General features: G+C 41.2%; 1 protein-coding gene across 2 annotated transcripts in view; it reads left to right on the top strand.

Moving 5' to 3' along the window:
- Nucleotides 1–8,039: 8,039 nt before the first annotated feature.
- RECK (reversion inducing cysteine rich protein with kazal motifs) overlaps nucleotides 8,040–11,829 on the top strand; it is a 72,303-nt gene continuing 68,513 nt past the window's right edge. For both annotated transcript variants that reach the window (XM_057724895.1, XM_057724894.1), the window contains exon 1: nucleotides 8,040–8,187. In XM_057724895.1, coding sequence (XP_057580878.1) covers nucleotides 8,088–8,187 — 100 coding nt within the window. In that variant the 5' untranslated portion in view covers nucleotides 8,040–8,087. The remainder of the gene's footprint in view (nucleotides 8,188–11,829) is intronic.

Below are 11,829 nucleotides of genomic sequence, written 5' to 3'. Positions count from 1 at the left end.
TCTGACAAGTTCCCAGGTGATGTCTATGCTGCTGCCCTTCAGACCACACTTTGAGTAGCAGGCCCTGCAAGATGTGGGACCAGGGCCAAAGGACCAAAGGGAGAGGCAGGGAAGCAACTCCCGCATGTGCCAAGCCCTCCAGCATCAGCAACTGAGGCTGCTGTCTCCAATTTGGGGGCAGCCGTTTGCCCTGTGACCTCTCTTCTCTTACAGGCCTAAGAATTTTTGGCTTATCAGTTTGTTCAGCTTTTTACTTGTTGGTACAGAATGGCATCTTCCAAGCTTCCTTCCATGCTAGACCAGAAACCAGCCATTCCCATTTCGAATAGCTCTAAAGTGCAGTCAAGTACGAGAGCAAATAGATATAAAAATGTTGTCAAGTGCAAAATCAGAGGCATAAACATATCAGAGTAAGAGGCAGATGTCAAATTTTGCAGAAAACACGATTATATTTCTAAGAATTAACCAGAAAAATATTATCAGTAATATGAGTTCAGAAAAGTTAAGGAGATAGAAATAACTTCTCAAATATCAATTGTATTCCTACATACCATCAATATAGAGCAAATAAAACAAACAAAACAGAAATAATATCCTATTTACAGTAGTAACAAGTACCAAACAATTGGGAAAATACATAATTCCGGACATGACAGACTGCGTCAAGGAAAAATGATGTGTTGTGGGAGTATAAAGGAAGGCAGAGTGATTGACCAGGGGCTTGAGAGTATAAATACAAAACAATGACCTTAATTTCTAAGGTGGAAGCTCTCAAATTGTAACAAAAGGAAGAACCTCTTTAATATGCATATTCCTGGTCTCTACCCCACCCCCTACCCCCAGGGATGATTCAAATCTCACTGTGTCTCTGGTAAGGCCAATAGGAAACCTGGGCTTAGAAACAAAGTTATTCAGCGTTTTAAATTCCTCAAAAGACTGTACTGAACTACATAAATTGCAAGTGAAGAATAATTGAACAATGCAAGCATCTTTTGAAAGCAATGATGTTAGAGTCCTCTTGCCAGATTTGAACTAATTACAAAGTAACAATTACTGAACGCTATACCACTGGCTTTTTTTTAAAGTTTTATAAAATCAGTGGTTATTAGGGATACCAGAAAATTAATTCCAGCTATAAGAATTTAATACATATATGTCAGGTCAAAATTAATAGCATGAAGAAGGAACCACTTTTTTTAATAAATGGACAGCAGCAACTTTCAGTTGAAAGTTTGCCTTTGATCCATACGTCACACCCACGCTACCATAAATTTAGGATGGATTAGAATTAAACATAAGACACCATCATACTTACACAAAGCAAAAAGAGAACAGAATGACATATTTATTCCAGCTGGGGAGGAGAGCATGATTCATTATTTTGGAAGAGAAAGAGGGTATCAGAATTAAAACAGACATGTTCAAACATACATCATAGGAAACTCTTGAATAATATAGTCTGATCAAACAAGAATCAAACTGCTCCCTAATGGAGGTTTGTGGGTTCTGCAAGTATTTGATTTGAGTTTCTTTTATGCATCTATGTTATTCATATATACATATATATATATTCTAAATGGCTTTTTAAAAAATACTTATGTATTTCTCTACTTGGTTGGACCGGGTCTTAGTTGTGGCAGGCAGGCTCCTTAGTTGCAGCTTGCCAGCTCTGTAGCTGTGGCTTGCAAACTCTTCTTTGCAACATACATGTGGGATCTAGTTCCCTGACCAGGGATTGAACCTGGGCCCCCTACATTATGAGCACAGAGTCCGATCCACTGCACCACCAGGGAAGTCTCTCTCAATGACTTTCAATGTGTAGTGAGACCATGAACACACGCAAACGTATGTTTTGATTTTTGACACATAAGAGGCCACTACCACAATAGCATGTGTATTGTTGAGTTGACTCCTTTGCATAGACCTTAGCATAAATCTTTTCCTGCCATCTCTGTATATTTATTTTATCTTCTTTAAAGGTGTCCTTGATTAGAAAAAGTGTTATTCTGCACTGATCTTTTCCCTAATCCAAGCCTACGCTCAACTGCTCACGTATAATTGTGCCAGGGAGTACAAATGTGCACTGTTCCCAATTAAGTGTTGGGCAGGGTTCAGAATCATCTGCTTGGTGCATGTTCTCATCATGGTGTCATAGCCAATTGCACAATAACAAGGGAACATGCAACTGGTCACACACTAATAACGTCACATTATAAGTAGTATTGGGATTAACCATGCATTTGTGGTGTTACTTCTCTGACTACATTTATGATAAGGAATTTGAGCAGTTATCCAAACTTATTAGAAAATCAATATTTTTTCTTATTTTTAATGTCTAACTGGCATTTTAAAAATCAATAGTTTGTTTCTTAGAGCAGTTTTAGGTTCACAGCAAAACGGAGCAGAAAATACAGAGAGTTCCCACATACCTGGTCCCCACACACACATGACCTCTCCTACTGTCAACATCCAGCAGCAGCATGGTATCTTTGCTACAATCAATGAATCTACATTGACACATCCTCACCCAAAGTTCATAGTTTAGAGTTCACTCTTGGTGAGCATTCTGTGGGTTTGGACAAATGTGTAATGACACGTATTCAGCATTATAGTTTTGTACAGAATGCTTTAACTGCTCTGAAAATCCTCTGTGCTCTGCCTCTTCATCCTTCCCTCCTCCTCAAACCCCTGGCAACCCCTAATCTTTTTACTGGCTCCATAATTTTGCCTTTTACAGAATGTCATAGAGTTGGAATCATTTCATATATAACCTTTTCAGATTGGCTTCTTTCACTTAATAATATGCTTTTAAGTATCCTCCATGTCTTTTTGTGGCTTGATAGCTCATTTCTTTTTACTGCTGAGTAATCTTCCATTGTATGGATGTGCCAAAGTTTTTTTAGCCACTTACCTACTAAAGGACATCTTGGTTGCTTCCAAGTCTTGGCAATTATGAACAAAGCTGCTATAAATATCCGTGTGCAAGTTTTGTTATGGGCATAAGTGTTCATGAGTCAATACTGAAATAATAATCTCTCAGTACTTCTTTTTCAAGGTACCATCCTAATTTGAACAAAAAGTAGTCTGAGATGGCAAGGTGGGCTATTTCCAAAAACATGACCCTTTGCAAACTACTCATCTGTGTGAATCAGGATTATTCTCTTACAGCAGGTAACCAAGACAAAATACAGAAATGGAAGCCAAAACTGCTGTGACTGCAATGATCATACATAATTCCATATTTCAAGTTTTCATGTTCATCAAAATCTCATTATCTTTTAATTCTCATTTATTATTTTTGAACTAATTATTATTATTATAAATTTGAACTTAGAAAATAAATGTAGCACTAGAACACAGCTTTTTTTTTTCTATTTTATATGGCAGGACTCTGATTTTGTTGGAAAGAGGATTCCACTGCTAAAAACTAAAAATAATATTTTTTTTAAGTTTGAAAATTACTGAAATAAGCAAGCAAGGAAAGTAGAGAATGGGGACAATTTCATACTCACAGGCTCATATCTTTAGAGGGCTTACTAGAGGCTGCCAGGATGTTGTACCAGCATCACAGACTGAGGTCACAATGCTAAATTTTATAATTTGATGTGTTGATGTTGGATGCCTTGGCATTAGGGTTTCTCTCCCTCCTGTGAAATCTCAGTACAGGGGCCAATGGGGCTGTCAGATACACTGATTCTGCTCCAAGGAATGGGATCCTTTGTTCTCCAAGGCCATACTCTCAGTTAATGAATTAACAGAAAATGTGATGGCACTTAGAAAATGTTTGCTCTGGCTGGGCAGTTGCTTCCAAGCAACAATTTCTAGAAGGGCTGCACAAATCTTTGATGGACAGCTACTTGTCTCTGCAAGTCCCCTGCCTGCTCAACTACTAAAACTTAATCTCAGTCAATTCAGTAGGAACTCAGCTTAGTCAAGACCTCTCCTCAACCCCCTCCTGAGTTTTGGGAAGAAAGTATAGAGCCAAACCCACCAACTGGGACTGGGGAAGAAGGCAGGACATCTGGTCCTTGTTGTCACCATCAATCCCTGTTGACACCTGCATTCTCATCTGGTGTCCAGTTGTATAGACCATGCAAATACCAGCTACAGCCTTCTCATTCTGATCTTGAAGCCTCTTCAGGCTCTCAGCTCTCTCAACTCTGCCCAGCCCCTCTCGAAGGGCATATAAAACACTCAGCTCCTCTTCTGTGTCACTCTAGGTGGGGAGTGAGGAACAGGACATACTTGCAGCCATTTCTCCTCTACACTCCACCATACTGAGTGCAGGGAAACATGTGTGTCACTTGCCTGAGTGCCATGGAAAACGAGGCTCAGATCCCCTCTTATCTCATATTCTCAAGCCTTTCTGAGGTTCTATGCCCCACCCCACTGTAGCCTCCCTCAAGGGGGCCCTTCTCCAGCAGCTCTCCTCCTCCCCCATCACAGTGAGTCAAGTTGTTGGGGACTGATGGGGATGGAGGGACTGTATCTGGCTGACTATGAAATTTTTACAAGTATGTTGTTTTATGCCCTCAGCCTTTTGGGCTAGGTTCTGATATCTAAGAAGCTTTTACTCTTAAAACCACTCTCTCTGGGAATTTCAGATGTCTTGTTTTTAAAACCAAAAAGCTAGAAATTATCTTCTCTGTCTACTTTAATAACCTACTCTAATAATCATCCCTGAAGAAATGAATGCCTTACTCACATGTCTAGTTTTAGTAAATAAATTAATGGGAATATATTTAAAATATATTCAGTAATATTTCAAAAAATTGGCCCTATATGTATATATACATATACATATATGAAGCCAGATATCATAATGTCTTAAAAAATTCAAAATGGACCTATCCCTTACCAAGATGGGTCAGTTTGTGATAAGAAAATGTGTTTAGGCTAAATAAACTCAGAAAAAAAATTTCCATTAAAAATTAACTTCAGGAATTTTCTATGCATAAATTCCAAAAACCAATGTATGAGGTCCTAGTTAATTAAAATCAGTAAAACCAACCATGTTAATAAAAATGTTTCTCTTCTTCTAGATACCAAAGAGAAATTTAGAGCTACATAAAGGAATGAAGAGCATCAGAAATGCTTAACATGTGGGTAAATATAAAACACATTGTTTCTTATTTTATAATCTCTTATTTAAATAATTGACTATTCAAACCAGAATAGTAAAACTGTGTGGAAGCAAAACATATAATAACATTAGCACAAAAGATGGGAGGGGAAAATGGAAGTATATTTGTGTCACGTTCTTACATTTGCCATGAAGTGATGATTATGATTTGAAGACGGACTGTAGTAAGCTGAAATGGATACTATGAACACTAGCCCACCTACCAAAAAATAAAACAAGTGGAGCTGATAAGCCAATAGAGTAGATAAAATGAAATCATAAAAACAGCACGCCAAATACTTTATTCTCTTCTAAGAGAAGGTAGGAAAGAGGAAAAGTGGGGAAAAGGAAAAAAAAGACAATTGGAGTAAAGAGAAAACAAATTGTAAGATAGATTTAAACTCAACCATATCAATAGTTATATTAAATCAAAATGACCTAGACATGCCAATTAAAAGACAAATATTGTCAGATTAAACTAAAAAGGAAAAAAAGCAACCAACTGTATTATTTCTACAGGAAATTTACTTTAAATACTTTAAATACAAAAAAAGTAAAATGATGGGAAAATATACTACACAAATGAATCAAAAGATTTGATGGGTTTTATTTATCTAAAATAAAGAAAGATGTTTTTGAGCTCAGGACAAAATAATTGGTGAGTAACATTTTTTAAATGTGCTGTTTTAAAGATGATCTCTAAGCATTAACTTTTGTTTAGAATGAAAGATAATTACACCAGCACTGTACAATAGAACTATGTAAAACCCAAAGTGAATGGCACATGTAATTTTAAGTTTTCCAATAGCCACATTAAAAAAGTAAAAAGAATAATGATTCTTTTTTTTTTAAATCTTTATTGGAGTATAATTGCTTTACACTATTGTGTCAGTTTCTGCTGTACAATAAAGTGAAAGAGCCACATGTATACATATATCCCCATATCCCCTCCCTCTTAAGCCTCCCTCCCAACCTCCCTATCCCACCCCTTTAAGTCTTCACAAAGCATCAAGCTGGTCTCCCTGTGCTCTGTATTAGCTTCCCACTAGCCACCTATTTTACATTTGGTAGTGTGTATATGTCAATGCTGCTCTCTCACTGCGTCCCAGTTTCCCCTCCCCCAGTGTCCTCAAGTCCGTTCTCTACGTCTGCAACTCTATTCCCACCTTGCCACAAAAAAAAAAAAAAAAAAAAAAAGAAGAAGGAAAAGGATGGTGGCTACATGTCATTATACATTTGTCAAAACCCACAGAACATATAACACCAGGAATGAACCCTAAGGTAAACTATGGACTGTGGGTGATAATGAGGTGTCAATGCAGGTTCATCAGCTGTAACAAATGTACCACTGTGGTGTGGGATGTGGATAGTGGAGGAGTCTGCATATGTTGTATGTTGAGGCAGGGGGTAATGGGAAATTTCTATAATTTCTGCTTAGTTTTTCTGTGAACCTAAAACTGCTCGAAAAAAAAAAAAAGCCTATTTAAAACAAAAACAAGTTAAAAAAAAGATGAAATTAATTTTGGTAACATTTTACATTCTTGTTTTCATACTAAGTCTTCCAAATCTGGTTCCAGCAGATTTCAATCTGGACTTGCTGCAACTCAAGTACTCAACAGATGGCTAGTGGCTACCATATTAGTGCAGCTCTAGGCTTTTTGACTCTTCTCTCCTGAGAAGGACTTGGGGGTAAGGTGGGATGAAGCTGGTAAAGGTGATTGGGTCTAAATGCTAAGAACCTCTAACATCACATTGAATAACTGTACATCATTCTATCCTGTAAGTAAAGAGGTAGCCTCTCAGAGAAGCAAGAGAATTGTTGCCAGAGCAAATGTTTTAGAAAAATTATTGTAACATTCATATTTTCCTTTCGTAAACCTAAAAGACAGAGAATAAACAAACCAGCTTCAATATATGGACTTTAGTTGGAACTTGAAAACTGTAAAAGGAAATTATGAGACAATAGCGAAAATGTAAACACTTACTGGATATTTAATGATATGAGGAATTTAAAAATGTAACTGTGGTTATGCTTTTTTTAAAAGGAAGGAAGGGGAAAGGAAAAAGGTATTACACAATTCAGGAACGGAAAAGAGAGGGAGAAGAGGAGGGAGAGAGGGACGAGAGTGAGGGTGGTGTGGGGGTTGGAGAACTCTTTGATAACAAGTGAATCCTCTCAAACATTCCCCACAGTAGCTGTGGGGATAATGGGTGGAGTGGGGACCCACCTCCAAATTGTCTCTTAAAGTCTAAACCCAACCTGACATTCAAGGCTCTCCATATTTAGATACGCAAGCATTCCTCTCCCCACATTTTCCTGATAGGAATAGCTACGTAGAACATCAAAGACACAATGAGGCTACACGTGTGAAAAAGCTTTGGTGGCGAATTCCTGCCTCGGGCCCTTGTCAGGAGACGAAGTCTGCGGCACAGCCCCTCCGATTTCAGGGGAGGCGGAGTTGTCCCCGGTGACACGCCCTCTTTGGGTGTGAGGCAGCTTCTGGCAGAAAGGGTATGAAGAAGATCACTGAAGGTGCGTGAAGGGGAGAAGTCCCCTTGGTTCAGACGTGGCCTATTGCCCAGCTCTCAGGCGAACTTGCAGTTTGACCTTGGGCAGATGGTCTATTCTCTGAGCCTCAGCGGCCCCATCTGCAAACCTCAAGAGGTCGAGGCGTTCTAAGAGCCCTTCAGCTCTGACATCCTCTGACTCCCCTCTTGAAGAACTTTGGCTGCGGGACAGCGCGGCAGAAGCCGACACACAGCTGGGCCTTAACAAAGAGCTGGGGTCTCTGGCAGGTTCCCGCCCCAACAGGTTTTGGAAAGTCCGTGCGGCCTAGGGGCGGGGCTTCAGCGCGCCGCAGCCAATCACCAAGGGCCCGGGCCGCAGGGGCGGGGCCTCCGCGAGCCGCGGCGGCTGGCAGGCTGGGTCCGAGCATCCCGCAGCTCTGGACCCCCCGGCCCGGACATGGCCGCCGTCCGGGCCTCCGCGCGGCGCGCGCTGCTGCTTCTCCTGGCCGTGGCGGGGGTCGCGGAGGTGGCAGGGGGCTTGGCCCCGGGCAGTGCGGGTGAGTAATTGCTGGAGCAGCGATTCGGGGCGGTCCAGAGCGGCCGCCCCAGCGCTCCAAGATGGCGCAGGGCAGGGGGCGGGGGTGCCGGCGACCCCCAGACCTGGCCCAAGTCCGGTGACCCAGGGTCCGGAGGTCCCAGCAGGCGGCAGGAGGGGCTGAGGCGGGACGAGCGGGACCCCTCTCCACCCTCGCTCTCCACGCCCGGATCTGCGGACCTGGGAGCGGTGACCCGGGTTCAAGGCCTTCCTCTGTCACCCATCGAGCAGGGGCCCCTAGCTCAGCCCTTATCCCATCACCCGACTCAGGTCTCTGTCCGAAGAGGGTGAAATGCCTTCGCCCAGGATCGTCGCGAGGGTTGGATGGGATTTCGGAGGTGCAGCCGCCTTGCCGCCGCCCTGGCCGGTTGTTGTTACTTGTTACTTGACCCTCGGTTCACAGAGGCCGACCCCGGGCAGCGATCATTGATGGGCCCTGCAGACTGCCTGGCTTCTGAAGTCTCAGGAGAGACTAGGTCCCAGCCTCCTAAATCCGATTCTGCTGCCCTTCGCTCTGGGTGTACTGTGTGTCCAAGACAGCGCTGGGCTCTGGCAGGAGACAGAATTAAAAATCAGTAAACTCTCTCTTTGGGGGCTGACTGGCTTGAGGAGAGTTTTGTTCTTGCTCTGGAGGAATTAGACCACAAACGGATAGGAAACTGTTAAGTGCTTATGGAGTGCCTTCCACGTGCTGGACTTTAGGAGTTGTTGCCAACTCCTGGCCTCCAGCAGCATTGGCTAGGAGGTGGGGTGCAACAAGACAAGAGCAGCTCGAATTCAAGGCAGAAGTGTCCAGAGGAGATGAAGGGCTGTGCGTGCACAGAGAGAGAGAGAGGTGGTGGATGATGTCCACCTACGATGGGAAAAAAATTGAGTGATGCCCCAACTGCACTAGATATTAAAAGATGCTTGGATTTACACATGCAAAAGTGGTGGAGAAGTGCCTTGTTTACAGGGAGACACATCTAGAAACAGCAAAATCAGCCTCAACAGGGTTTTAAGGTAGCTTACAGTGTTAAAGATTTTGTTTGTTTGTTTAAAGTTGAGTGTTTAAAGAAGAGAAAGAATTGTCAGGGACCTGGGGTTAGATAGTTAATTATAACTGGGTTCTAACAAGCTGTCGGTTAGACAAATCAAAGGGGAGAGAGAGAGAATGCTTTGTATTTGTGGCTAAATTAGCATAGCTTTCTGGGCCCCATTTTTCTCATTAAGTTAAAGAAATTGAACTAAAGCACTTTCAAAGTTATGGTTCATTAGAAAACTAGTCATCCGTTCTTATCCCACAGCTATTCAATTCTGTGAGTAGAATATAGTTAAGAATATTTGAACAAATTAGTTAGCCCTAGTCTCTTTGTGCTTTAATATCCACATTTATGTGTGTAGAAATTCTCATAGATTTTATTGTGAAAATTGAGGTTATACATGTATAGCATTTAGAATAGCGTATAGTAAGCACTGAGTGTTAGCTAGTAAGTAAGTTTGGGAAAGACTGTACACTGTAGTACCCCTCTCTTATAAATTCACAAACACATTAGATTCACAAGAATCCTCAAGGATTCCTGTGGTAAAGAAACTTGTTTGCTGGGAGAATGGAGAAATGGGGAAATGACTGCTAACGGGTATGGGGTTTCTTTTAGGGTGATGAAAGTGTTCAGAATTGGAAAGTAGTGAGCACAGTTCTGTGAATACACTAAAAACAACTGAATTGCACACTTTAAAATGATGAGTTTTGTGGTATGTGATTGTTAACAGAAAAACTGAGGCATATTAAAATTTTAAGAGTTTGAGCAAAAATCAGTTTGAATTGGGCAGTGTCAAATGGGAAGTAACAGGAGCTAGAGGAAGGACTTTTATAGAAGAGGTGGAAACAAAGCAGGGAACTGTTCGTTTGGCTGTAGCTTGAGTAGGTGCCTTATTTGGGAAAGCCCAGGTGGCTGTGATTGATGGTCCTTAGGATTCTGATGTCTTAACCTTGGGGCATTATAGGCTTAGGTTTTGGTTTGCTTACGTAGTCTACTGAGGCAGTGAAGCCACCTCAGTCTAATGGCCTCCTTGTTTTATTATTTTAACATGATTTATATCTCAATAAAATTATTATGCAAAGAAAGAAAGAAACTTATTTGCTTAAAGAACTTTTTTTTTTCTTAACACCTAAAGCACACTTTAGAAAATTCTGGGCTAGGTGAATTCTAAAGGCCCTACCAGTTCAAAAAGTCCATGACAACATAGAGTTTGCATTGTTTGGTAAAAAGGAAAATTCCAAGGTTGATGTAAAAGTGAGATTTGTCCCTTGTACTAAATTCTTAGGCATATATTGCCTGGTTCCTTACATAAAGGACGTTGAGTGATACAGTGGACAAAGGCTTCCATTGTGGATTTGTATGAAGTGTGGAAAATGTTCTTCAATCCTAAACTAAAATTAAGAACACAATATTAAACTGTATTTCAGTGAAGGCCTGACTTGTATTCCTGCTCAGACAGTCTTCTTACTCCATCCAAGGTTGGGTACTCCTGTCTCCTCTGGTAAAAAGTGTTTTACAAGTCTTATCTGGTATGACTTGGAGATTTTCATTCCTGTTGGGGGAGAGGGAGGCGCAGGAGAGGGAGTGAGGGAAGGAATGATTTGACTTGGTCAATTATTATTATCTCTTGCGAAGTGTGGCCACACCCTCTATATTGCAGTAATGCCATGCTTCCTATCCAGTGTTACTTTCTGGTCTCCTCAACCACTCCCCACCCCACCCCCCAGCCCTGTCCTCCCCAGCACCTCTAGTGTTCCCTTTGGAGGATGGAATGGGACTCTATGCTGCAGTCTGAGGATCTGTGTGTCATGGTACCTAATAATAGCTCTGTTTCTATTTAAGATATTTTCTAATAGTACAAAAGAGAGAAAGATCTAGCACTGAGGGCTAGGTTTCAATAAGTTGACATTTAAGAAATTATGTAATAGTCTAGAATCCTGAAAAAGAATGTAATGAATTTTAAGTTAGAAAAAGCAACTGCCTATCTAAAGGAATGTAATAAGAAGCAGATTCTCTTGCCGAAGAACTATCTTGGCCCACACTGTAAAAAGAGCTGGAATTGGTGATAGCCCAGATATGACAGTTTATTCTGGCATGCTACTAAAAGTTCCTGTCTTATATCCATAGATTTAAACAATCTTTCATTAATCATACTTTTCACCATATGCCACTTCTGGAAGAAAGTCAGGAGGTGGTTTTTGTAATTATAAATGTGGTTTCTTTAAAGAGCAAAGCAGGTACTACAGGGGTTTGTTTATTCAAACACTATTCAGGCACTATTCTAGGTGCAGGGTTGCTGCTCTCAAGGGGCTTACAGAGGGGAGATAGACAATAAACATAAAATGATTTCTGGTAGCGATAAATATGCTGTGAAGGAAACTAGATGGTAGAGAATTGTGTGAGTAGAGGGGAGTGGTTCTTCACATAGTGATGACAAGAAAGTCTTTGAGAAGATGAAGTTCTGAACTGAAATCTGAAGACCAAAGGTGCTGTCCTTAGGAAACGCAGGAGTGGGGACCAGGAAGTGCATATGCCCTAAGGCAAGAAGGAACAGAAGGTCAGTAAGGTTGCAGCAGAGTGAG

This window comes from Hippopotamus amphibius, chromosome 2, assembly GCF_030028045.1.
Source record: "Hippopotamus amphibius kiboko isolate mHipAmp2 chromosome 2, mHipAmp2.hap2, whole genome shotgun sequence".
Lineage (NCBI taxonomy): Eukaryota > Metazoa > Chordata > Mammalia > Artiodactyla > Hippopotamidae > Hippopotamus > Hippopotamus amphibius.
The sequence above is the reverse complement of the archived record's forward strand: the minus strand, read 5'-3'. Positions and strand labels throughout refer to the sequence as shown.